We start from the raw sequence: 25895 nt of genomic DNA, 5'->3' as shown, positions 1-25895 counted from the left end.
TTTGTTGACAGTGCTAAGTCGCTTCAGTTGTGTCTGATTCTTTCCGACCCTATGGACTATAGCACACCAGGCTCCTCTCTGTGATTCTCCAGGCAAGAAAACTGGAGTGGTTTGCCATTTCCTTCTCCAGGGGATCTTCCTGACCCAGAGTCTGAACCCACATCTCTCATGTCTTTTATGGGTAAACTAAGCCACCTGAGACTTAGTTTATGGGAAGTGGGGAAAGATACAAATTATAGTCTGGCCTTACCACTTGTCTCTCCTCTCAGTTTAAGGATAAATCCTTTCCCCTTCAATGTCACAAAGTATTACAAAGAGTAATGGATGCTGTGAAATTAGATTTGACAGTGGCAACAATGTAGGGTCGTTGATGGGGTATACTAAGCTTCCTGCAGATTAAGCACTATATAACACAAAGTTTATTTTAAATCCTTCCACAGTATAATTTGCACAAGGTGTAGTTAATTTAGCACTACTTCTGCTATTTTCACACTGTAAGGTACACGATTTAACACGGCACTTAAAGATGTTTCTCCAGAACTCAGACAGATTGAAGACACTTAACAGTTATTAAGTTTCTATTATGTTCCAGGCATCGTGCTAAATTCTGTAAACACATTATCTCATTTAATGCCCCCGACAGAAAAGCTATGCCCATTTCGTAAAAAAGCAGGGTACCCGACCTAGATTATACACCAAGTAAAAGGGTGTATATCCTGAAACTCAGATCTTTTCTGTCAAGCAAACTTTGTTAGCACTACAGACCCACGACGAATAGGGCGTGGTCCTATTCTCAGTGCTAGGATAGAAGTCTGCACCGTCTGCAGGGAAAACAAACGAGGTGCATCTCAGACGCTGAGTGGAGTTCAGGATACAAGTCAAACCGTGTAGCTCAGCGCATCATGACCAACGCCTTTGCCCTTCCGCTGGGGCTCGGTCGTTCTTCCCGCAAGGACCAAAGAAGCGAGAGCTTGGATATCTCTCGTCTTTGGTTAGGGGTGTGTGACTTCCGCCGAGGAAACGTCTTCATCCCCACCATCGCCGTAGCCCACCCTTAACGGGGCTCCACCGCACCCTTAATCTCTTGTGCTCCCCTCGAGCCCCGGCGCCGCCACCTTCACCTTCAGAGACCCGGCCCTTTCGGCTCGAGGGACGCCGAGCCGCCCGGAGACCCGGGCTGTGGCGCCGGAAGAGGCGGTGGCGGCGGCGCGTGACGTCAGAGGACGTGCCTGCCGCCGTGGGCCTGCGGTTAGGAAGTGCTGGAGTCGGGGTCGGGGTCCTGAGACTCCCACAGACCGCCGGCGGCAGAGCAGACCCGAGGCAGCGCGGAGTTGGCTGTAGGAAGAGCGGCTTTAAAACCTGCGCGCCCGGCTCCGCTGGCAGGTGCGGCCTCCCGGCCTGTCCTTGCGAGTTGTGGGGACCGTCCTGAGGTCCCTTCCCCGGCGACCCCCGGGGACTTCATTCAGGGCCTCCCAGGAAAAAAAAAGGGGGTCTAAAATAAAGCTGCTTAAGCCTTACTGATAGGACCAGACTCTTTCACCTTCGAGCATTGCTTAATTCTCACTCGAACCGTGAGAGAGGTATTGGCTCCTCTGTTGACAGAGGAGGAAACTGACTCGGAAAGGGGAATGGCATTTGCCTCAGGCCACGCCGCTGGGAAGGGTCAGGTTTGGATTCAAAGCGAGTCCTTTGGCTGCCGCCGGAGCGCTCGCTCTTGGCCCTGGAAGCGGGGTTCTCGTGCTTAATTCGGGTAAAGAATCTCAGCGTAGGAGGTAGGGGTTAGTTAGTAGTTTGCGGGACTCCGCAGATTTAGCCTGGGATAGGGTTCTGGAATCTGTATTTTCAGCAGCCGTGCGGCGCACGTAACAACTCATCGCTCTCCTCTGAACACAGCAAGAATGATAGCTGGTTGTCGCGTTACGGTTTTAAGGCCTCAACTGAAAGAAAATATCATATGAGAGCTTCCTCTACAAATCACATGGGACTGGAGAGTAGGTATTTGGTTCTGCCGTTAACTCTGTGGGCAGATGGCAGCCTCTGTTCTCTTCCGCTTATTAAATAAGAAAACTTACATGCTTGTCACTTGGGAGAATTTGTTAAACATACAGATTACCAGGAGCAGCTTAGTTCTACTGAATCAGAAAGTCTGGGGGTGGGGCTGGGAATTTGTAGGCTAAACAAGCTATTAAAAAGAGCCTGTTAACCTTTGAGAACTTTTGAGTGAAGTTGTCTTGGACCTATGAAAGAATGGACTATAGGTCCATACGTGCCCCAACGTTCCCGTTTTGTTTGGTTTTGTTTTGTTTTGAGAATATGTATGCTCTGTATTTGATGTGGGCTAGACTTTTATTCTTGCCTGCAGAATCCCAGAGACTGCGGAGCCTGGTGGGCTGCCGTCTATGGGGTCGCATAGAGTCGAATACGACTGAAGCGACTTAGCAGCAGCAGACTTTTATTGGCAAAAATGTCAAATTAATATTACTGGTCATTATTGTGTGGATTTTTTACTTAACTGAAGACGAACGTGATAAAATTTGCACGTTAATTACCTGTTGATTTCCTGAGTGGCACTGGGTGAACCACATAAGCTTGTGGCCCTTATATGTCTGTTTATCGTCATCGTCTACAATGCTTGTTTCAATGACAGACACCTGTATCCATCCAACATCAAATCTTCTGAGACAGGCCATAGGTGTTTTTAACAAGCTTCAAGGGAAGTTTGATGCAGCCTGTGGTTATGGAGTATGGAAATGCCCTGGGAAACTGAGTTTTAGCCTATTTCTGAATCTTCATGTAGGTGGCATATTACGGTTTTGCTGTGTTGTCCTCTTGGGGTCTAATAAGAGTAATGTGGTTTATGGTAGGTCCTGGTTTCAGAATTTCTTAGTATCTACTTTCTTGTGAATGAAATGAAAGTACTATGATAAGATAAATCATTAAAAGATAAACATTGCAAAAGATAAAACATTAAAAGCAGCATCCCCGAGTAACTTAGTAGGCTCCTGATTGAGATGTTGTGATCTCAGAGTTGATTTTATGTAGAAGCACTGATTGCTATTGAGTCATCTCATCTACTTAAAAGGCTTATAATTAATCCCTTGGTAGTCAAAGCTTTCACAAGCCCAACTTAAAGCATTTTTTTTTCCTTTAAACAGATACCATTGCATAGTTTGAATCAGGAATGAACTTTTCTGAAAGCTAAGAGTGGAAGTCTTGATCAGCATGGAGGACAAAAGACGGCGAGCCCGAGTGCAGGGAGCCTGGGCTGGTCCTGCTAAGAGCCAGGTCACTGCTCAGCCAGGCAAGTACCTGTGGGGATCTCCTGTTTTTGTGTGCGTGTGTGGACCAGTATCATTCTCTTTTAATTGATGTTAAGGTTTGAATCTTCCCTGTCTTTCTTCAGCTCCCACTGCTGAGAACCATCTCCAACAGAGACTTGGTAAAACCTGGATGAACAAGGAGCAGCATCTGTCTGACAGACAGTTTGTGTTCAAAGAACCCCAGGAGGTAAATTCTTGTTTCTTCTTCAACAGTAACAAAGATTTATTTATAAAAGCAACAGTCACATAGTAGACACTCAAATAAATAGTGATTGAATAAACTCACTAATAGAAAGAGAACTGAAAGGCCTATAGGAATAATGAAATGTGGAGTATCAGTTTCTTAGTATGTCTGAGGATTCTTTGTAGTCTTCTCCCAATTTATAGGCATATATAATTCCTTTTTTTTTTTTTTTTGCCAAGGAGATGTACTGTGACTAGAGGTTATACCATGACTAGAGTTTGCATTAGTTATTTAAGTTCTAACAGTCCTAAACATGCTAGTGTATCAAATATCTCTGGAATTGGATTGAAATTCTAGCTACTGCAATGCTTAATCCCGCCAGGAAAAATGTAAGAAACGGGAAAGAGTTGCCATTTTTAATAAGATGGGAAAAAGGAGCTAAAAATCAGATATCTTGCTGTAGTAATGATTGTATAAATAATGATTAAAACCTCTTATTTCCTAGTATGTCTTCTGTTTTTAAAAATCCCTTGGAAAGAATGTTTTTTCCAGAGCTGCTTACTGCTAGGAAAACCTATTCTAATTTTGTCATCCTTTACTGCCTACTAGTCACTCTGGAGTAGTTCTAAGAAGAGTAGAACCAGAACTTTCTGGAATACTAAGAGCTTAGAATAAAACAGGGATAGTTTTAAACCTGTCTTAACTAGAAATGAGAGGATGCCGTAATTCTGCAAGGAAGCCTCCCTGGGGATTAGGAATCATTCAGAAATAATATCTGACTGTTTTTCTGCAGGTGGTACGCAGAGCCCCAGAGCCACGAGTGATCGAGTAAGTACACTGCTGCGCTCCTGGGGCCGTTGCCCACAGTGAAACGGAGAGCCCCGGATCTTTCCTTCGGCCTGGTTTTTCCATCTGGAAAAGATAGTGGCCAATTAGTGTCTTAAATTTGAAGCTGGGATATCCCTGTCTCAGATATCTTTAAACCTGGTCTTTTGAGAAGCCTTTCTGAATTGCTGATGGTGTGGAAAATGCAGCCGGATATCTGTTCCTTAAACTCTGACTGGTGTAGATTTCTTGACCCTGTTTGACTAACATATATGCAGATAGCAGCTAAAATATCCCTTAGGTAAAGACACAGAGGAATTTTTTTTCCTGAGTTATTGAAACATGGTTCTTCAAAAAACCTTTTAGTATCAATTTACTAGCAATGCTATGAAAACTGCTAGAAATCTAGAAGCTCTTACAGTTCATTTATTAAAACCACAGAATTGTTCCAGAGCAATTAAATGATTATAAACATTTATATTGATCTGTGTCTAAAAATATTCTTTTTCAAAATGATGAAAGATGCTTTGATTTCTCTTGTTCTGCTTCTCAGTTTCCATCTAATGCAGATAAATTATCTGTAGAAAGCGTGCTTTTATTTAAGCAAATTAGCATTAAATATGTGTGCTGTTGTTCATGAGCAAGTATTAAGCTGTTTGGCTGTTTGCAGGTCAAGCTGTATATCTTAGAAAAGTTTGAAACTAACACAAGTGTCATCCTGTTTTCAGAGAGGGTGTGTAGTTGTGGCTTGGCCACTAGTCAGCTATGTAACTAGTCCTTAGGTAAGTTATTACTGTCTCTCTGGACTTTTGTTTCCTTGCCTGTAATACTAAGGGGTTGGACTATATAATCACTGAAGATCCAGTCTGGTAGCTCTAACAGTCTTTGTTTTGCAAATACAAATGTGATACTGCCTCCATCGATGGTAAAGAGAAGAAGCAAAGCCAAGAAACCTACTACAAGCTACAGATGGGACATTCAGGTTGAAAAAAGGGACAATTGTGAAGTTCCAAGGCAGAGACAAAAAATGATGGTACTCATTCCCACTTGACCATAGGGTTTGTTAATTCTGTTTATCTAAAATTAGCCTTGCTAGATTTTTTTAATAGCCAGAAATACCCCTCACATTTGGAGTGAACCATTTTCTAAATATGGCCCAAAATATAGCACTGAAATATTAGCAGTCTAGGAAACTTTATAGCCAACTAATATTTTGAAATAATGCTATATGTTTATGATAATAACTCTGCCTACATTTTGGCTCTGAGTGGCTTACACATCCAGCTAAGAGCCCAGCTCAGAGGTTATGAACTGCTAAGTCACATGGAAAAGGATGACGTAAATACTATCCCTTTATATTATTCTCCAATGCTTATCTCTGAGAAGCGTCCGACACAGCTATCTGGACAGAAACACCTGTCCAGTTTGGATCACGTTTCTTACTGTGACGTGCCCTTCTGTAACAGTTCTGTACTTTCATACATTTGATTAAGTTCAATAAACTTTTTACTGTTCATCAGTTGTGTGCTAGGCACTGGGAGACAGAAGAGTCACCCATTCCAGCCCTTCAGCAGCTCATAGTCTAGTAAATGAAATAGACATGAGTCCGACAAATTGTGATCCTGACTATCTTCCAACAGTATACTTGTAGGTGAGGTGTAGTGGTCACAGAGGATGAGCTGTGTAACATTATTTGACTGGATTACAGGCCAGGAAAGGCTTAGACAAAGTGGTACTGAGCTGAGATTTTTGAAGGATGAATTAGAATTTTCCACTGGACCAAAGCTGGGGGCGAGTTGGATTGGGGTGCTAGATAGTGGGGACGCATACCAGTATGTAGAAGAGCGTGGGATCAGACACGTGGTGGTGTATTCAGGAGATTCCAAGCGGTAATTACCCTGGAGGATGCTGAGTCTGTGGGAACTATGAGGAGGCGGAGCTCTATCATGGGGACCTTCAACTTCTGTTCCGTGTATCTCTGTTCCAGGCTCCAAGGCACCCCTTTTTGTGTGATAGATTCCCACACCACATCAACCTGAATTATGGGTGAAATATGAAGGTATAGGACAAGAATTGACTTTATCCTGGCCTTTGCCTTCATGGCCCGATTTTGTCAGGATTCTATACCTAGGGCCATGAATGGTTACCACCACCTTACCCCTTATCTCAGTGATGGAAGAAGGTGGGGCTCTACTTCCCTCACCGTGTACGCTCATGGGAAGTGGTTTTGGTGAGCTGGGACTCTGCACTCCGAAGGACAGCTCTTCCTCCCCCTGCATGCAGTATATTGTTTAACTTGGTACTAATAGGTCTTTGTTTTCTTGGTTTCTTTAGTAAAGAGGGTGTGTATGAAATCAGCATGTCACCCACAGGCGTATCTAGGTAAGTGAATTCTCACTGGAAAGGGATTATAATTATCACTTAAAGTCTTTTGAAATATTTAGAATGTTTTCCTTGTAGGATGTTTACCTTGATTAAAGTAGGTAACATCTGCCCCTTAAATTCCTGGAGAGCAAATATGTGGTAATATCTCCTTTTATACTAGCTTCAAAACATTTTCATAACCTCTCTGTCAGGTATAGTATTAACTATTACTTCTCCAGTTTTTCATGTGAGGAAATGAGGTCCAGGGAGATTCAGTACTTTGTCCTAGTGTTACACAGTAGTTTAATATTAAAGTTGAGTCTGGTCTCAACTTCTGTGCTGTGAGTGATGTATTATTGTTAGATTGTTGTAGTTGTTCAGTCACTAAGTCATGTCCGACTCTTTGGAACCCATGGACTGTAGCATGCCAGGCTCCTTTGTCCTCTGCTGTTTCCCGGAGTTTGCTCAAATTCATGTCTGTTGAACTAGTGATACTATCTAACCATCTCATCCTCTGCCACCCGCTTCTCCCTTTGCCTTCAGTCTTTCCCAGCATCAGGGTCTTTTCCAGCAAGTCAGCACTTCACATCATGTGGCCAAAGTATTGGAGCTTCAACTTCAGCATCAGTCCTCCCAATGAATATTCATTAGGATTGATTTCCTTTAGGATTGACTGGTTTGATCTCCTTTCAGTCCAAGGGGCTCTCAAGAGTCTTCTCCAGCATCACAATTTGAAAGCATCAGTTCTTTGGTGCTCAGCCTTCTTTGTGGTCCAACTCTCACATCTGTAATGAGTACTGGAAAAAATCATAGCTTTGACTGTATGGACCTTTGTCAGCAAAGTGATAGTCCTGCTTTCTAATATGCTGTTTAGGTTTGTCATCACTTTCCTTCCAAGGAGTCAGCGTTTTTTAATTTCATGGCTACAGTCACCACCCGCAGTGATTTTGGAGCCCAAGAAAAAAAAATGTGTCACTGCTTCTGCTTTTTCCCCTTCTATTTGCCATGAAGTAATGAGACCAGATGCCATAATCTTAGTTTTTTAAATGTTGAGTTTCACGTCAGCTTTTTCAATGTCCTCTTTTACCTTCATCAAGAGGCTTTTCAATTCCTCTTCACTTTCTGCCAGTAGAGTGGTATCATCTGCATATCTGAGGTTGTTGATATTCCTCCTGGCAATCTTGATTCCAGCTTGAGCTTCATCCAGCCCAACATTTCACCTGATGTACCCTGCATATAAGTTAAATAAATAGGGTGACAATATAGAACCTTGATGTACTCCTTTCCCAATTTCGAACCAGTTCATTGTTCCATGTCTGGTTCTAACTGTTGCTTCTTGACCCACATACAGCCTTCTCAGGAGACAGGTAAGGTGGTCTGGTATTCCCATCTGTTGAAGAATTTTCCACAGTTCATTGTGATCCACAGAGTCACAGGTTTTAGCATAGTCAATGAAGCAGAGGTAGATATTTTTCTCGAATTCCCTTGCTTTCTCCATGATCGAACGAATGTTGGCAGTTTGATCTCTGGTTCCTCTGCATCTTTGAGACCCAGCTTGTACATCTGGATGTTCTCAGTTCATGTATTGCTGAGGCCTACTTGAAAGACTTTGAATATAATGTTATCATGTGAAATGAGTGCAATTGTATGATAGTTTGAACATTCTTTGACATTGCCCTTCTTTGGGATTGGAATGAAAACTGACCTTTTCCAGTCCTGTGGCCACTGCTGAGTTTTCCAAATTTTCTGACATATCGAGTGCAGCACTTTAACAGCATCATCTTTTAGGATTTTAAGTGGCTCAGGTGGAATTCCATCACCTCCACTAGCTTTGTTTGCAGTAATGCTTCCTAAGGCCCACTTGCCTTCACATTCCAGGATGTCTGGCTCTAGGTGAATGACCACACCGTCATGGTTATCCCAGTCATTAAGACCATTTTGTATAGTTCTCTGTGTTCTTGCCACCTCTTGTTAATCTCTGCTGCTTCTGTTAGATCCTTCCTGTTTCTGTCCTTTCCTGTGCCCATCCTTGTATGAAATGTTCCCTTGGTATCTCCAATTTTCTTGAAGAGATTTCTAGTCTTTCCCATTCTATTGTTTTCCTCTATTTCTTTGCCTTGTTCGTTGAAGAAGGCCTTCTTATCTCTCCTTGCTATTCTCTGGAACTCTGCATTCAGTTGGGCGTGTCTTCCCCTTTCTCCCTTGCCTTTCACTTCTCTTCTTTGCTCAGCTCTTTGTAAAACCTCCTCAGACAACCACTGCCTCCTTGCTTTTCTTTTTCTTTGGAATGATTTTGGTCATCTCCTATATAGTGTCTGTAGCTCTGCAAGCACTCTGTCTACCAGATCTAATGCCTTGAATCTATTTGTCAATCATAAGGGGTTTGACTTAGGTCATACCTGAATGGTCTACTGGTTTTCATTACTTTCTTCAATTTAAGCCTGAATTTTGCAATACAGAGCTCGTGATCTGAGCCACAGTCAGCTCCAGGTCTTGTTTTTGCTAACTGTATAGAGTTTCTCCATCTTGAGCTGTAAAGAACATAATCTGATTTCAGTTATGACCATCTGGTGAGATCCACATGTAAAGTCATCTTTTGGGTTGTTAGAAAAGGGTGTTTGCTATGACCAGCATGTTCTCTTGACAAAACTATTAGTGTTTGCCCTGCTTCATTTTGTACTCTTAAGGCCAAACTTGCCTGTTATTTTGGGTATTTTTTGTGGGCCTCCCTGGTAGCTCAGCTGGTAAAGAATCCGCCTGCAGTGCAGGAGACCCTGGCTTGATTCCTGGGTTAGGAAGATCCGCTGGAGAAGGGATAGGCTACCCACTCCAGCATTCATGGGCTTCCCTGGTGGCTCAGTTGGTAAAGAATCCCCCTGCAGTGTGGGAGACCTCGGTTTGATCCCTGGGTTGGGAAGATCCCCTGGAAAAGGGAAAGACTGCTCACTTCAGTATTCTGGCCTGGAGGATTCCATGGACTGTATAGTCCATAGGGTCACAAAAAGTTGGACACAACTGAGTGACTTTCACTTCCACTTTTGGGTATTTCTTGACTTCCTACATTTGCATTTCAATCCCCTATGATGAAAAGAACATCTGTTTTTTCGTGTGTTAGTTCTAGAACATGTTGTAGGTCTTCATAGAACCAGTCAACTTCAGCTTCTTCGGCATCAGTTGTTGGGGCATAGACTTGGATTACTGAGTTGTTGAATGGTTTGCCTTGGAAATGAACCAAGGTCATTCTGTCATTTTTGAGGTTGCACTGCATTTTGGACTCTTCTGTTGACTGTGAGGGCTACTTCACTTCTAAAGGATTCTTGTCCTCAGTAGTAGATGTAATGGTCATCTGAACTAAATTCACCTGTTCATGGATTTAATTCATTTTAGTTCACTGATCCGTAAGATGTCAGTGTTCAGTCTTACCATCTCCAGCTTGACCATGTCCAGTTTACCTTGATTCACGGATCTAACATTCCAAGTTCCTATGAAATACCATTCTTTACAGCGTTGGACTTTACTTTCCCCACCAGACACATCCGCAACTGAGCGACATTTCTGCTTTTGCCCAACCACTTCATTCTCTCTGGAGCTATTAGTAATTGCCCTCCGCTCTTCTCCAGTAGAGTATTAGATACCTTCAGACCCGGGTGGGGGAGGGGGCTCATCTTCCAGTGTCGTCTCTTTTTGTCTTTTCATGTTGTTCATTGGGTTCTTGCAGCAAGAATACTGGGGTGGGTTGTTGTTTCCTCCCCCAGTGTACCGTGTTTTCTCACAACCCTTCACTATGTCCCATCTGTCTTGGGTGGCCCTGCGCAGCATGGCTTATCGCTTCATTGAGTTACACAAGCCCCTTCACCATGACAAGACTGATCCATGACGGGGATTGTTTATTATTGCATGTATTATTATGTTAATCATGCATTATTATATATAATATATGTTAAGTTATATTGTATTGCTATATAAAGGTAGATTTCAGTAACATTAAAGCATATGTGATTTAGGATATGTTAGGCAGTAGTCATTGTTTCATTTTGAAAGCATCACCTTAGTGCATGTTATTATAAATCAATGAGATGTTTAAATAAACCAGAATTTATATATCTAAGTGAATTGCCTGGAAAGAGTTGCTTTTGCATTTGGAAGTCTCTGTAGTTAGTCCAATGGCACTGCCATTGTTACAACCCTTTTCAGAAGTTCCGTTTTCAGAACTTCCCTTTTAGAGCAAGTTTAATAGTCACACAAGAAAACCAGTTGCATTCTTTTTGTTACATGTCGTTGTTAACCTGGTATAGCTTCAGGTGAGCTTTGGCTCTTTCGAAATATCAACTCACAATGTGTGTAAGCCAAATTATTATGCTTTACACTGAAAACATGTATAGTGCTGTGTGTCCCTTATATCTTAGTAAAACTGGAAAAAAATAATAATTCAGATCAAACATTGTAAACTGTACAGCTGGTTAAAATTAATAAATTCCTTGTTAAACTGTTAAAAAAAAATCAAACGTACCTTCAGAGAGTGAAAATATATTACCAGCAAGGCTGTTGAAGAGCATGTTCCATGTCTTTCAGAACATTTCTTAAGAAAGTTATCCAGAAATCCAAATGCATTGTTAAAATGAAATAGTGCATTAGGGACATTGAAATCAAAACCACAATGATACCACTTTATATTCACTAGAATTTCCACAATCAAAAAGACAGTAATAAATGTTGTTACAAGAGAGAATGTCGAAAAACTAGAGCCTTCCTGTGTTCCTGGTGGAATATAAAATAATACAATCCACTTAGAAAAAAGTTCGGTGGTTTTGCATACCTTTATCATATGACCCAGCAGTTTCACGCTTAGGTATCTTATTCAAGAGAAATGAAAACATACATCCACACAAAAACTTGTGTGTGAAGGTTTATAGCAACATTCAAAATAGACAAAAGCAGAAACAACTCAAATCTCCACCAGCTGGTGCATGGACAAACAAAAGGTGTTATATCTATATAATGAAATATTTTATTCCACCATAAAAGGAAATGTTTTGATAATGTGCTACAACATGAAAAAAAACCTTGAAGACATTACACTAAGTTGAATTTTATAGTATATTAGACCATACCTCAGTTATACCTCAGTTAGAGAAGAGATATCCAAAACAATTCTGAGCTGACTTGGCATTGTTGAAATAAGTGTGTATTCCGTGAGAGAAAAAAATCCTCATTTGAATATCTTTAGTTTGTTGCAGTTGTAAATGATTGATTTCCCTACGATTGGCATGGTCTTGGAAGACTATCAATTGTTAAAGTAACACAGGGCCAAGCATTTTATTATTCTACTTTTCACAGATGCTATCAGGTCGAGATCATCTTTGTGTTAAAGGTGAGAAAAGCCAAGGTTCAGAGAGGTTAAGTAACTTGTCCAAGGTTTCACAGCCCAGCAGTGCTGGGGTAGTATTTGAACCATGTCTGTGAAAGCCATCATGTACCTCCTTATCCTTCATTGCCTGTCTTAACTTGGCAGAGGTTGGTTTTTCGTCTGGAGCATCATGATCTGGGTGATAACCACCCTCTGGAGGTGTGGCAAGTTGATTTCATCTACCCCACCAGAGGAAGCATCGTCCAGATTAATTTACTCTGCTAATGGTTGGTGTCTACCCCATCTTCTGTGTTCTTTAGTTAGTAATTGTTCTTTCTGCATCCAGGGTGTGTTTATGTCCTGGCTTTATTGACTTGAAAGAAGCCGACTTGGTGTTTGAACAGCTTTGTCGGGATGTTCCCTGGAAACAGAGGACCGGCATCAGAGACGGTAAGTGGATATCTTGAGATCACAGTTGTTGATGTTTGGCCCTCCTTTCCGGATTGTTTTCCAGTACCCTTGCTTCTTAGTATCGCAGCCAGACTTTCGTAGAGATTTTCAAAGCCTAACTGGAACCCTAAGGATAGGCAGGAATTCGCCAAAGGGGACAGGGAAGAGTGTTCCTCACAGAAGAAACAGCACATGGTTCTCAGTGTATGGCAGAAGGTAGGCTTTCCAGGAAAGGAAGGAAGTTTGGTTTGACTGAGCTGTGGTTGACGTGCTTTTCTCCCTTAGTGTTTGATAACTATTCGTTACTTCAGATGGTGCCAGCTTCCCTCTTTCTTCATAGACACTTCCAGAACTTGTTTTTTTTCTGATTCTGTTTGGCATATATTCTTTTTATCATCTTTTTATTCTCACTCTAGTTTCACTAGAAGTGTCCTTTAGCTTCAGCATTTGTATTATTCTCCTGAGCTTGTCAAGATTACCTAACTTGAAAAAAGAAAAAAAAGATTACCTGACTTGGAGCGGGTTCTACGCAAGCAACAGTCCCTGCTGTACCAGAGGTGGTCACTGGGGGGCGGCGATGCTCTAGCATAGAATCTTTTTTTCCTGGCACATTGGGTGATTTTAAATTTTCTGTGGAGAAAGAGGCAAAGTATACTGGCATCACTTTTGCAACAGGCATCAGAAGGAGAGTCAGCTCTTTCAGGGCAGCCTTCTGATTCCCAGAAGTTTCTACAGCAGGGTTTTTGGTGACAGACTTGGCTTCAACTGCTGGCTCTTTCAAAGTGATTGTTTATTTTAGACAAATGATAGTTAAGTAATTTTCTGATTCTTAATTTTTCTGATCAAGAAAATAGAGCTAATAATAATACCTATCTTGCAAGGTTGTTGTGATAATTAAATGAGACAGTGCCTGATACGTACTTAACAGAATGCTTGGTACATAGTAAGCCTTCAGTGAATGTTAACTGCTTTTATTATTATTGTTATTGTTGTAGCGGTTGAAGTCAGTTGTAGGGAAAAATAGCAGATCTGCGGGTAGCTCCTTCTCTAATTATAAAGTGGACATCAAAAACTTCTGAATAAAATTAACTATGTGCTGTGGTGGGTCAGAACACCTTTTTCTTTATTTGGAATCAAAAGGGCTTAGATAGTGGTGGCACATGGGTGGACAGTTGGTTTTGTTTCCTGTATGGACATTCATGCCACAATTTCCTACCTACAAGGGTTTGGACTCCATGTCCTGCATCTTAGACCCTCTCTAATGTGAATCCTTCTGTCCTGCGGTGTGACTCCTTCACTCTTGTTTGTGTCACCACTGACACAAATAGGTTAAACACATTCTCACCCCAGAGCGTCACCCATACTGGCTCTGCCAATATACCTTCACTTGCCATCCTTTTAGCTGTCGCCATTCCACTCCTGATGGCCCGTGCCCTTTATGAAGGTGGAACCTTGGGTGGGAGCCCACCCTGCCTCTTCCTTTGTATTTCTCATAGCTCCTTATACATTACTAGGCAGGGTGTTGGCCCTCGGTAGGTACACCTAAAATAACATTGAACCCTTTCAAAGGCCCTGTATTTTCTTTCTTAGATGTAACTTACCAGCAGCCAAGACTTACAGCATGGTATGGAGAACTTCCTTACACTTATTCAAGAATCACTATGGAACCAAATCCTCACGTATGTTGGAATGTTGTTATTGGTATGGTTTTATAGACGGTATACTGTGACTGTCGAGGACTGTAAAATAACAGTAAACGACCTTGCGGAGCTGCATGGTGGTTCCTGGTTCAAAAAACCCTCCAAGTTCCAACACTGAGTCTTTGTGCATATCACCATTGATGTGCTTTTGATCCACGGATGAAGTCAGAGGATGAGAAAAAAAAACTGGGCCTAGAGTAAACTAGAACCAGACGCAAGGATTTCAGAGAAATGAATCATTTCTTTTCCTAATCTCCCGCTTCCCCAAGCTTTTCTGCCATAGCCCTTTGTGTATCTCCTGGTACATATTTGCTGTGGTTCCAAATCTTTACGACTGACCAGTGAGGTCAGAATGTTTCTTTCCATGTCTCAGGCTCTTTTGCCATTTGTGAGAAAAATCTGTTGCTTTTCTTGTTGACTTTGTATTCATTCTGTGGCTGCAGTTCTCATACTTATCATTGCTTTGGCTTGTCTCTACTGCGTCTTGTGTTTTTAAAAATGTCCATGAAAGATAAAGAGATTCTAATATATAAATTAAGCTTATCCAGATGATGGAATTAAGATCCAAGAAATAGCTCTCTGTTTAGTCCCTGGAATCTTGCCTTTGGCAAATAATAATATGGTTTTTGTGTTTTTTTATTTTTTGAAGGAGACTTTGAAGAAAATGAAGCTTTTGCTTATGGCATTGGAATAAAGAGAAATGTGACATATTTAGAACTCCTAGTAATTTCTTATCATAAACTAGCATTTTACTAAAATGTTCAGGGGTCAAATATTGACTGAAGGGAACATGACTTTTTCACATGAAGAGATAGATGGGTGCTCTGGTTTCTAAGGCTGCATTTAGAATGTAACCCGGGGAAGTACAGAGAGACCCTTTATATCTGAAATTGACTTGGGAACATGAAGAGAATTGAACTAGGCCAGTTCATCATAAACTGCTGGCCATGTTTCTGTCAGAATTAGTGTATCTTCTTATCAACAGTTAGAGCAGAGAAGTTCAGGATTAAATAGCCTGTGGGAAAGAAGTTCTTTCATTCTAGCTAATCTTTCAGAACAGGATTTCTCAACCTTGGTATCACTGACATTTCAAGCACAATAATTCTTTGTTGTTAGGTTGTCATGTGCATTGTAGGATGTTTAGCAGCATCTGTGACTTCTGCCCCCTAGATGCCAGAGGCACCCCTTACCCAGGCAAGGCAACCAAAAATGACTCTGGATATTGCTAAACATCTGTTGGGGTTCCAAAATTGACCTTGCTTGAGAACCACTGCTTTAGGTTAAACATAAGACATGTAGGGTCTGCTGAGATACTGACCAATTATGCTTGGGGACATTTTGACAACTCTTCAAAAGAATTGATTGAATGACAACCCTTTTCTTATATCGTTAACTAATACGTGTTTATTATTGAAAATTTAGAAACTACAGGTAAATATGAAGAATATTAAAATTTTGGATAACACTTCCATCTGATGTTTTGGTTTCAGTCTTTTTTTTCTTTTTAGGCAAATATATAAAGAGAATTTATTTTTATATAAAATCAGTTATTCATATACTATATTTAATTTTGCTATATTATTAACATTCTATTATCATAAGATTGTCATATTAGAATTCTTTAATTTGAATTTGACTGGCTCATAACTTTGTATTTATTGCTAATAGATTTAATTTGTATACCATCTGGAACAAAATCAAAATAGACGTCCCTTTCTCAGATTTTTTAAGGGAAGATTCCCTAATGTGTATATATATGTTGGGGATATTAGTTTAATTTTAAAGTTGTTTTTACCTCAAGCTTAGTATTCCATAGCACAGGAGGAGGTTCAGTCATAGGTACTTAAACATCTTTTAGTCTTTTATTTGGCTGCACTGGGTTTTCATTGCGGCACGCAGGCTTTCTCTAGTTGCAACACGTGGGGGCTTCTCTAGTTGCGACTTGCGGGCTTCTGTCATTGTGGAGCATGAGTGGGTGGCTTCTAGAGCGCATGGGATCAGCAGTTGCTGCTTGCGGGCTCGCTAGTTGCCCTGCAGCATGTGGGATCTATTCCCCAACCAGGGATCAAACCTGTGTTCCCTCCACTGGAAGGTGGATTGTTAACCATTGGACCTCCAGGGAAGTCCCTTTTAGTCTTTTTTTCAAGCTAGATGTTATATGAATCCACTGTATGGAAATAAAAGAGTGCCCTCACTGACTGGCAGTCCCACCAGCTTGACTGCTCCTTTCTCCTCCTGTGGTCCCAGAGGCATCTCTGTGGCACCTGGGTGTCTGCAAAACACTGTTTGAAGTCCACCAAATAGGTCCTTGTACCTTCTCATACTCTTTTCCTCAAATGTCTTTTAAGGATAGAATGTCTTCCCTGAACATTGAGATGACGCTGGGTTTTAATTTAGACTTTTCAGTGCTGCGGGATCTGTATATAGAGTATTGGTTGGAGAGTCTAAATTAATCCCCTAGTTCATTATTCCTTGTTTTCTCCTTTTCTACTTACTTCACCACCAAAAATAACCAATAAAAAAAATATATTCACTTAGAAACATAATGCAAACTTGGTGTTAGCTCAGTCCCTAAGCAAGTCAAGGAAGTGCTAATTAGTTTCTCAGTTACATTGCCGAAAAGCTATCATCCTCCTTTACGTTCTTGTGTTTCTTGTTAAGTGTATGATTCTAGCATCTGGTCTTTATCCCCACGAAGATAAGCTTCTTCTTGTTGTCGTTCAGTCGTGGCCGATTCTTTGCGACTGCATGAACTGCAGCATGCTAGGCTTCCCTGTCCCTCACCACCTCCCAGAGTTCACCCAAGTTCATGTCCATTGAATCAGTGATGCTGTCCAACCATCTCATCTTCTGCTGCCCTCTTCTCCTTTTGCCTTCTGTCTTTCCCAGTATCGAGCTTCCCAGGTAGTCCTAGTGGTAAAGAATGGCCTGCCAATGCAGGAGACTTAAGATACACAGGTTCAATCCCTGGGTTAGGAAGATGCCCTGGAGAAGGAAATGGCAACCCACTGTAGTATTCTTGCCTGAAGAATCCCATGGACAGAGGAGCTTGGTGGGCTACAGTTCATGGGGTCACAAAGAGAGCCAGATATGACTTAGGGACTAAACTGTTATCTACAGCCCTTGAGAAAGAACTAAATATCCTTGCCCATGCTTAATGGCTTCCCCCGTATCAGGGTCTTCTCCAGTGAGTCAGCTGCTCACATCAGGTGGCCAAAATAATGTAGCTTCTGCTTCAGCATCCGTCCTTCCAATGAATATTCAGGTTTGATTTCCCTTAGAATTGACTGGTTTGATCTCCTTGCAGTCCAAGGGACTTTCAAGAATCTTCTCCAGCACCACAATTTGAAAGCATCAATTCTTCGGCATTCAGTCTTCTTTATGGTCCAACTTTCACATCCATATGTGACTACTGGAAAAACCATAGCTTTGACTGTACAGACCTTTGTCAACAAAGTTAATACACTGTCTAGGTTTGTCATAGCCTTCCTTCCAAGAAGCAAGTGTCTTCCAGTTTCATGGTTGCAGTTACCATCTAGTGATTTTGGAGTCCAAGAAGAGAACATCTGTCACTGCTTCCACTTTTTCTTCTATTTGCCATGAAGTGATGGGACCAGATGCCATGATCTTAGTTTTTTGAATGTTGAGTTTCAAGCCAGCTTTTTCACTCTCCTCTTTCACTTTCGTCAAGAGTCTCTAGTTCCTCTTTACCTTCTGCCATTAGAGAGATATTATCTACATATCTGAGGTTGTTAATATTTCTCCCAGCAATCTTGATTCCAGCTTGAGCTTCATCCAGCCCGGCATTTCACATGATGTGTTCTGCATGTAAGTTAAATAGACAGTGACAACATACAGCCTTGTCATACTCCTTTCCCAATTTCAAAGCAGGCAGTTGTTCCATGTAAGGTTCTGTTACTCCTTGACTCACATACAGGTTAAAGATAGCTTAAAGCCATAAAATAAATAGGAAATACAGCTTGATAACATTATTATGGAATTTCACTCTTGAATGTAGGTTAGTTTAATAACATTTAATGACATTTAAATAATATTTAATAACATTTAATGACTAAGTTTTGTTTGTTGTTATTGCAGTTTATTTTTAAAAATCATCTGCCTTAGAGGAGCTGAATAGATATTTTTCCAAAGAAGACATACAGATGGACAGTGGTGGTGGTGTTGGTGGTTTAGTCGCTAAGTCGTGTCTGATTCTTGTGACCCCATAGACTGTAGCCTGCCAGACTTCTCTGTCCATGGGATTCTCCAGGCAAGAATACTAGAGTGGGTTGCCATTTCCTTCTCCAGGACAAATTGACAATAGGCACATGATAAGATGCTCAGCATCACTAATTAGGGAAGTGCAAATCAAAACCATAGTAAGATAACATCACCTCATGTCTGCTGGAACGGCTGTTATCTAAAAGGCAAGAAATAACAAGTGCTGGTGAGGATATGGAGAAAAGAGAGTTGTCATTCCCTGTTAATGGGAATTTAACTGGTGCAGCCATTATGGAAATATCTCAAAAAATTAAAATATCATATGATCCAGCTATCCCACTTCTGGTTATTTATCCAAAGAATATGAAAACACTAATTTGAAAATACATGTGCACCCCTGTGTTCATCACAGCGTTATTCACAATAGCCAAGATATGGCAGCAACCTAAGTGCCCATCAACAGATGAATGGATAAAGAAGATGTGATGTGTGTGTGTGTATCTGTATATATGTTGTTGTTCAGTCACTAAATTTTGTCCAACTCTTTGCAACCCCATGGACTGCAGCACACCAGGCTTCCCTATCCTCCACTACCTCCCAGAGTTTGCTCAAGTTCATATCCATTGAGTTGGTGATGCTATCTTACCACCTCATCCCCTACCGCCCTCTTCTCCTTTTGCCTTCATTCTTTCCCAGCATCAGGGTCTTTTCCAATGAGTTGGCTCTTCAAATCAGGTGGCCAAAATATTGGAGCTTCAGCTTTAGCATCAGTCCTTTCAATGAATATTCAGGGCTGATTTCCTTTAGGATGGACTGGTTTGATCTCCTTGCAGTCCAAGGGACTTTCCAGAGTCTTCTCCAGCACCACAATTTGAAAGCATCAATTGTTTGGTGCTCAACCTTCTTCATGGTCCAACTCTCTTATATTTATAAATGGACTACTACTCAGCCATTTAAAAAAAGATGAAATCTTACCTTTTGTGAGACCATGGATGGACTTTGAGGATATTATGTTAAGTAAGTCAGGTGAAGAGGGACAGATTCTGTATGATTTTATTAATGTGTGGAATATAAAAAAATCAATAAATAAATGAACAAACCAAACATGTAGGTACAAGGAGCACAGTAGTGGTTACCAAAGGGGAAGGGACAGAATGGAGGGCACAGCAGAGGAAGGAGGTCAACTGTGTGGTGACGGATGGAAACTGAATTTTTGGTGGAGGTGAGCATGCTGTATGGTTGGAGAAGGAAATGGCAACCCACTCCAGTATCCTTGCATGGAGAATCCCATGGACAGAGAAGCCTGGTGGGCTACAGTCCATGGGGTCACAAAGGGTCGGACACGACTGAGTGATTGAGCACACACGCATGTGCATGGTGGAAATATGATGTTATAAACCAGTGTCACATCAGTAACATAAACAGAATCCTCTGCTTAGAATGTAATGCCACACCCGAAACAAGGAAGGCCAGCTTTTAACACGATTTCCACGAGACAGTGAAGCTGATTCCCGCATGTGCTCCCTGGAAGTTTTCCCTGATAATAGTCATGGTATATACCTAAGAATGATATTATGCTTTCCTTTGCTGAGCATACATTTCTTCACTTCCGGACATAGAACATGGACTCTGAAGGGGTTCTCTAAAGTGGCAGTTCTTTTTTTTTTTTTTTAATAATTTTTAAAATTTATTTATTTTTGGTTGTGGTGGGTCTGTGTTGCTGCGCAGGCTTTCTGGTTGCAGAGAGAGTGGGGGCCTGTCTCTAGTTGCAGTGCACAGGCTTCTCATCGTGGCGGCTTCTCTTTGCAGAGCTCGGCTCTAGGGTGCATGGGCTTCAGTAGTTGCAGCTCCTGGGCTTTAGCGCACAGGCTCAGTAGTTTGTGGCACATGGGCCTAGCTGTTCTGCAGCCTGTGGGATCGTCCTGGACCAGAGGTTGAACCCACATCCCCTACACTGGCAGGCAGATTCTTGACCACTGAGCCACCAGGGAAACCTGAGTGGCAGTCCTTAAAGTAGAATCTGTGGATCCCTGGAGGAAGTCCATGAAATTCTTTCTGGGAATCCACAGGGTCAAAATTAATTTTATGAGATTACTAAGACTAGGTGACATTTTTCACTGTGTTGAGTTTGCACTAGACAAAAACAATGGTGACTAAAATTGTTGGTGCCGTAGTATGAATCAAGGCATCGCCACCAAACTGTACTAGTAATCATTGTTTTCTTTACCACATGCACTTCCAGTAAAAAAAAAAAAATGATGGTTTCATTCAAGGGTGTCCTTTGATGAAGCCATAAGCATTATTAGTTTTATTAAATCTTGATCTTTTAAAATTGTTTCATGAAATGAAAAGTGTGTATAAGGCATTCCTGCTCCAAATGATTTATGATGGTTGTGTGATTGTTTAAGGTATAAGCGGAACTAGCTGCTTTTATCCTGGACCATTTTACTTGGAAGAGCCACTGGCACACACACTATTTAGACTTGAGAACTCAGCAGACATTTTCTCATAAGTGAATGAAGTGTCACTTCTAGGAAAACAATGGACAGGATTTAATAAAAGTGTGATACTGATAAAAGTTGAGGTTTCAAGGAAATGTTAGGAATTCTGGAAAAACTCATATCCTTCACCTTGAGCCTGACCTCTTCCCATTACTTAGCTTTTTCTGAAGAGATCAGTGGCAATATTAATGGAGGTGATTTTTTTTATGGTATATAATGAAACATGTCAGTAGTAAGAGGGTCTGCATAACTCAGTGAGCCAGTATTTTCCAAATCACCAGTGCTTGATGTTACAGAATCATGCAAGATTAAAAGATTCATTCAAAGTGCAAGTTGGACCAATGGATTTAGATGTAATAATATCAAAAGTGTGTTGATGTAGTTTCTGATTCCACATTGCTTTTAACCTTTAAGAAATCAGTACAGTTGAGTTTTGGTGTAATAGCAAAGAATAGCTACGGTTATTTGAAAAGGCTTTTTCTTCCTTTTTCCAACTACATCTCTGTGTGAAGGCAGTTTTCTTTGTATGTGTCAACAAAAACATTTTAAACAGATTGAATGCATAAGCAGATATTAGAACCAACTCTCTTCTGTTAAATCAAACATTGAAGAGATTTGCAAAACAGTGCCACTCTTCTCACTAATTTTTTTATATTGGAAAAAAGCTACTACTTGGTTTAGCATATAATGGAGTTGTTATTTTTTAAATGAATTAACCAAAAATTAAAATTTTTTTAGTTTTAATTTTTAATATGGTAGCTATCATAGAAGTTCTTTGGGGTCCTCAGTAATTTTTTTTGGCTGTGCTAAATAGCTTTCAGCATCTTAGTTCCCCAACCAAGGGTTGAACCCAGGCCCTCAATAGTGAACGTGCTGAGTCCTAACCTCTGGACTGCCAGGGAGTTGCCTCCTCAATCAACTTTGGTAGTGGAGCGAGAAACCCTGTCCTACAGGAAGCTTCTGTAAAGCACTTGAGGTTTCTCGGGAGGCAAAACATACAGAACTCTAACCAGAACCATAAGAGCTACGCTGTAGCTCCCTAGTACAACCTAAGTTCGCTAAAGCACGTATGGCGAGATGGTGAGTTCTGAATATAAACTACGAATGTGAACTCGGTGCTCAGGAGGCAGGGCTGTGGGCTCTTTAAATCTTTTGTAGTTCACAGACATTTCATGACTCCATTCTGTAGAATGTTTTTCCCCTCTGGGTTCTGGTCTTAGGAAGTTTGCCACTCTGGAAATATTAAATATCCTTTTCAAAGAGCAATTTTGCCATTTGTGATAAAATGGGAACTGCATCCTGGTGGGTCAGACGTTAAAGAATCCGCCTGCAATGTGGGAGACCTGGGTTCGATTCCTGGGTCTGGAAGATCCCCTGGAAGAGGGCATGGCAACCCACTCCAGTATTCTTGCCTGGAGAAGTGCCCATGGACAGAGGAGCCTGGTGGGCTACAGGCCCTGGGGTCGCAAAGAGTCAGACATGACTGAGTGAGCACAGTACAGTACAGCACAGTACAGAAATGGAGCAGAGGGCCCCCCCGAAGAAGAGCTGTTTCACCCTCAGACTGCAGTCTTTATCTGCCAACTCCTGACGGCCCATCAGCCGTGGTGACAAAGCAAGCTTCCTGCTCCACATGCCACCCCCATGCCTTACTGAGGCGACTGCCCAGTGTACTGACAGTTACTTCTCGGGAGGGTCATATATTTAACATGGAGAGGATGAGATGGGAGGGTAGGTCTGGTCTTCATGACATCGCTACACCAAATTTAGCATCTTAGTAAAATTGCAGAGGCCAGCTTGCTTCAGAATAGACATAACGGGCGACAATGCACCTTCTCTTCTGGCGTTACGCTTATTATGTTTCAGATGGTTTGCTTATTCCAAGCCCCTGTTTATAGCATGACTGACTTTGCACTTCCTGTTTTCCCTGTGACTGCCACCTTGTTCTCATGTGAGCTGTCTCTGCCCCTTCTCTTGACCTGTTGACTGCAGTGGCATCCCGTGCTGCTCATGCTGAAGAACCAAGTTGAAGAGAACAGTGGCCACACCTTCAACTCCTTGCTCTGCAATCTGTACCGGAGCGAGAAGGACAGCGTGGACTGGCACAGTGATGACGAGCCTTCACTGGGGAGGTGCCCCGTCATTGCTTCTCTCAGTTTTGGTGCCATGCGTGTGTTTGAGATGAGAAGGAAGCCCCCACCAGTGAGTAGTCTGTTTGTTTATTTTATGTTACTCCTGCCATATAATAATCTGTGGAAAAAAAACTGGGCTCCTAAAAGGCTCCTACTTTCAGATTTAGGAGATTGGAGTGTGTGTTTGGTTGATGAAATGTTTTCAACTGATGGCTTATATCCTGTGGATAACTTTTGACTTCTACAGAAGCCATTTGTTCATTTCTGCAACAGAAATTGCCCGCTGTGTGCCAGGTGTTAAAGGCTTATTTCCACTGGTGGAAAGGACAGACACGGTCCCCATCCTCATGGAAATGGGGGTAGACAGACATTACTCATTACTCAAGTAACTGGAATTACGATAAATGCTATGAAGGAGGGCTCACAAAGGGATGACTCGAGTGAGTAGGGGCAAGAAGGGAAAGGAAGGAGGCTCAGGGAAGATGCCCTTCTTCAGGAGCCTTTAAGTAAGTGTCCTTCATGGCAGTGTTGCCTGTCTTCTTTGAAAAGAAGTACCACAGGCATCCCCATTCCTTCTTAGCCGGTTCCTGAAGTCCAGTTGGATGGTACTCCTTCAGAGAGGAAGTTCCAGCCAGATGACCAGACAAGCAGTGACTAAAGTGTAGAATAACTTCAGTTGTCCAGCCCAGCTCTTACTATATATTATAAGACACTGGAGGAGTATGAGGGCTCTGTGTGTGTGTGGTCTTTTTTAAATCAACAAGTGTAGAACTTTAGGACTAAGGTAGATAGAAAGATAGTAGGAACTCTAAGAGAAGAGCAAACCTCTACCAAATTATCTTATTTCCAGCATTTGCGTGTGGGTGTATTTTTTAAACCAAGGCTCCCGATCATTTAGCTTATAACATTAAACCAGACGCAGTCAGCGTGGACGGCCTACAGGGCGGTGTTTTGAGCATGACCTAATCCAGACCACATAATTATCAGGCAGTCAGTGCTTATGTCTGTTCTTCATCAGATATACTTCTTGGGCTGTTTTCCAGACATGTATTTGGGTTTCCAAACATGGTATTTTGAAGCATATTGTGTTGTTTTGCACTTACTCCATTAAGCACCTTTCCTTGGCATATCTTCTATTGACAGGGCTGTATTTGCTCTTGTTTACAAAGAAGCTTTGGTCTGTGTTGGCGGGGTGGGGGTGTGGTCAGTTGCCAGTGACTTTCTGCGTGAACTTGCTCCCCGAGCACTCTGACTAGCCTTCACTGTTTCAGTGTACCAGGGAGACCCGCCTAAGAAGCAGGCTCCCAACCTTTGCCATGTTCCTTTCAGGTACAGTTAGCTTTTATATGTAGACTTCCACTTGGTTAAATCCTACGTTTGCATGTGTGAGGAGTTCATCCTCCCCTTCGTAAGTCTTCTGTTGTGTGGATGGCAGAGAAACACCATGTGTCTTATTTTAAAGTTCAGACCCTCAAGCCAGACGTGCGGAACACCACCTTTTTGCCAGGCCCGGTCTTGGGAGCTGGGATTATAGCCATGAGTAAGTGAGATGAAGTCATCCTTCCCCTCCTGGAGCTGATGATCTGGCCCCTGTTAGTGCTCTGTCTCCCTTCCAGGGTTATCCTTCCAGCTTTCTGAGTGGACAGCAAACTCTGGTGGATCCAGGATAATCTTTGGTGTAAGCTGAGTCTCTGGTTCTTTGCAGTTACTTTCCTTGTTGCCAAGTGTTTTAAGTATTCAGTTACCGCTTTTCTCTACACGTACATTCGCCACCACCACCATCACCCTTTTTAAAAAACATTTTTTTGCCTATTTCCAGATTTTAAGGTTAAGAATTCCCAAAGCATGCTTTGTAGGATAATTAGTTTTACTGTACAAGCAATTTCCAACTGTTAAGCATTAGTCATTGAAAGGACTGATGTTGAAGCTGAAACTCCAATACTTTGGCCACCTGATGCAAAGAGCTGACTCATTTGAAAAGACCCTGATGCTCGGAAAGATTGAAGGCAGGAGGAGAAGGGGACGACAGAGAATGAGATAGTTGGATGGCATCACAGACTCAATGGACATGAGTTTGAGCAAGTTCTGGGAGTTGATGATGGACAGGGAAGCCTGGCGTGCTGCAATCCATGGGGTCACAAAGAGTCAGACACGACTGAGCGACTAAACTGAAGAATTAACAGTGTTCTGGTACCCAGAATACCTCTATTTTTTCCCCTCTAGGCAGCTGAAGGTCTTCATATTCTCATATGAGAACATATTCATGGTGATCAAGAATTATTTCTTGGAAATACAATTCAGTTATGTTATAGGTTAATGGGTGGATAGAAAATGTAACTGCCACGTAGCATTGTGTCTGAGGGCAACCAATTGGAACGAAATCTCTTAAGAGGGACACTGACCACACTTACTGAAACTTTGTCTTCTCAAGGCTTCTTAGAGTCTATTTTGATGAACAAGAGTAAAAGCACAGGCCGTGAAACACTGAAAATATGGTTAAGTCCCTTTAATTGTCTGCCAATAGCAGGGGAATTTGCACTATAACTTAGTAGCTGATTTGATGAAAAAAACCTATCTGATAAGTAAGAAAATTTGTCTAAGATCTTGAAACAGAGTTGGCTAAGGAAACAGATATGGGAAGAAATACAAATGTGTCAGTATATCAAGTTACTGATTAATAAGTTTTGCTTCTGGCATAGTCTTAACTGATTGAATTTGATGCAGTTGTATATTCCTTCAATTCTGACTTCTGTTTAAGATGGGGAAATTGAAGGTTAATATATTTGAAATTATAATCATGAGTTAGTGAATACAGTTTTAAAATTACTTCCCGGCCCCAAGAACTATAAAC

The 25895-nt window shown here is 41.6% G+C and overlaps 1 protein-coding gene across 4 annotated transcripts in view; it reads left to right on the top strand.

Moving 5' to 3' along the window:
* The first annotated feature begins 1212 nt into the window (after positions 1 to 1212).
* The window catches only part of ALKBH3 (alkB homolog 3, alpha-ketoglutarate dependent dioxygenase), a 39476-nt gene continuing 14793 nt past the window's right edge, over positions 1213 to 25895 (top strand). The window contains exons 1-9 of one of the 4 annotated variants that reach the window (XM_070473140.1): positions 1217 to 1383; positions 1894 to 1991; positions 3156 to 3301; positions 3404 to 3507; positions 4298 to 4332; positions 6664 to 6711; positions 12387 to 12490; positions 14081 to 14169; positions 22905 to 23114. In XM_070473140.1, the coding sequence (XP_070329241.1) occupies positions 3223 to 3301; positions 3404 to 3507; positions 4298 to 4332; positions 6664 to 6711; positions 12387 to 12490; positions 14081 to 14169; positions 22905 to 23114 (669 nt within the window). In that variant the 5' untranslated portion in view covers positions 1217 to 1383; positions 1894 to 1991; positions 3156 to 3222. Of the gene's footprint in view, positions 1384 to 1876; positions 1992 to 3155; positions 3302 to 3403; positions 3508 to 4297; positions 4333 to 6663; positions 6712 to 12386; positions 12491 to 14080; positions 14170 to 22904; positions 23115 to 25895 lie in introns of those variants that run through there. The other 3 variants (XM_070473142.1, XM_020907504.2, XM_070473141.1) reach the window with 3 other exon arrangements.

Source organism: Odocoileus virginianus, chromosome 10 (genome assembly GCF_023699985.2).
Source record: "Odocoileus virginianus isolate 20LAN1187 ecotype Illinois chromosome 10, Ovbor_1.2, whole genome shotgun sequence".
NCBI classification, from domain to species: Eukaryota; Metazoa; Chordata; class Mammalia; order Artiodactyla; family Cervidae; genus Odocoileus; species Odocoileus virginianus.
Note: the sequence above shows the minus strand (reverse complement) of the source record. Positions and strands in the feature narration are given on the sequence as shown.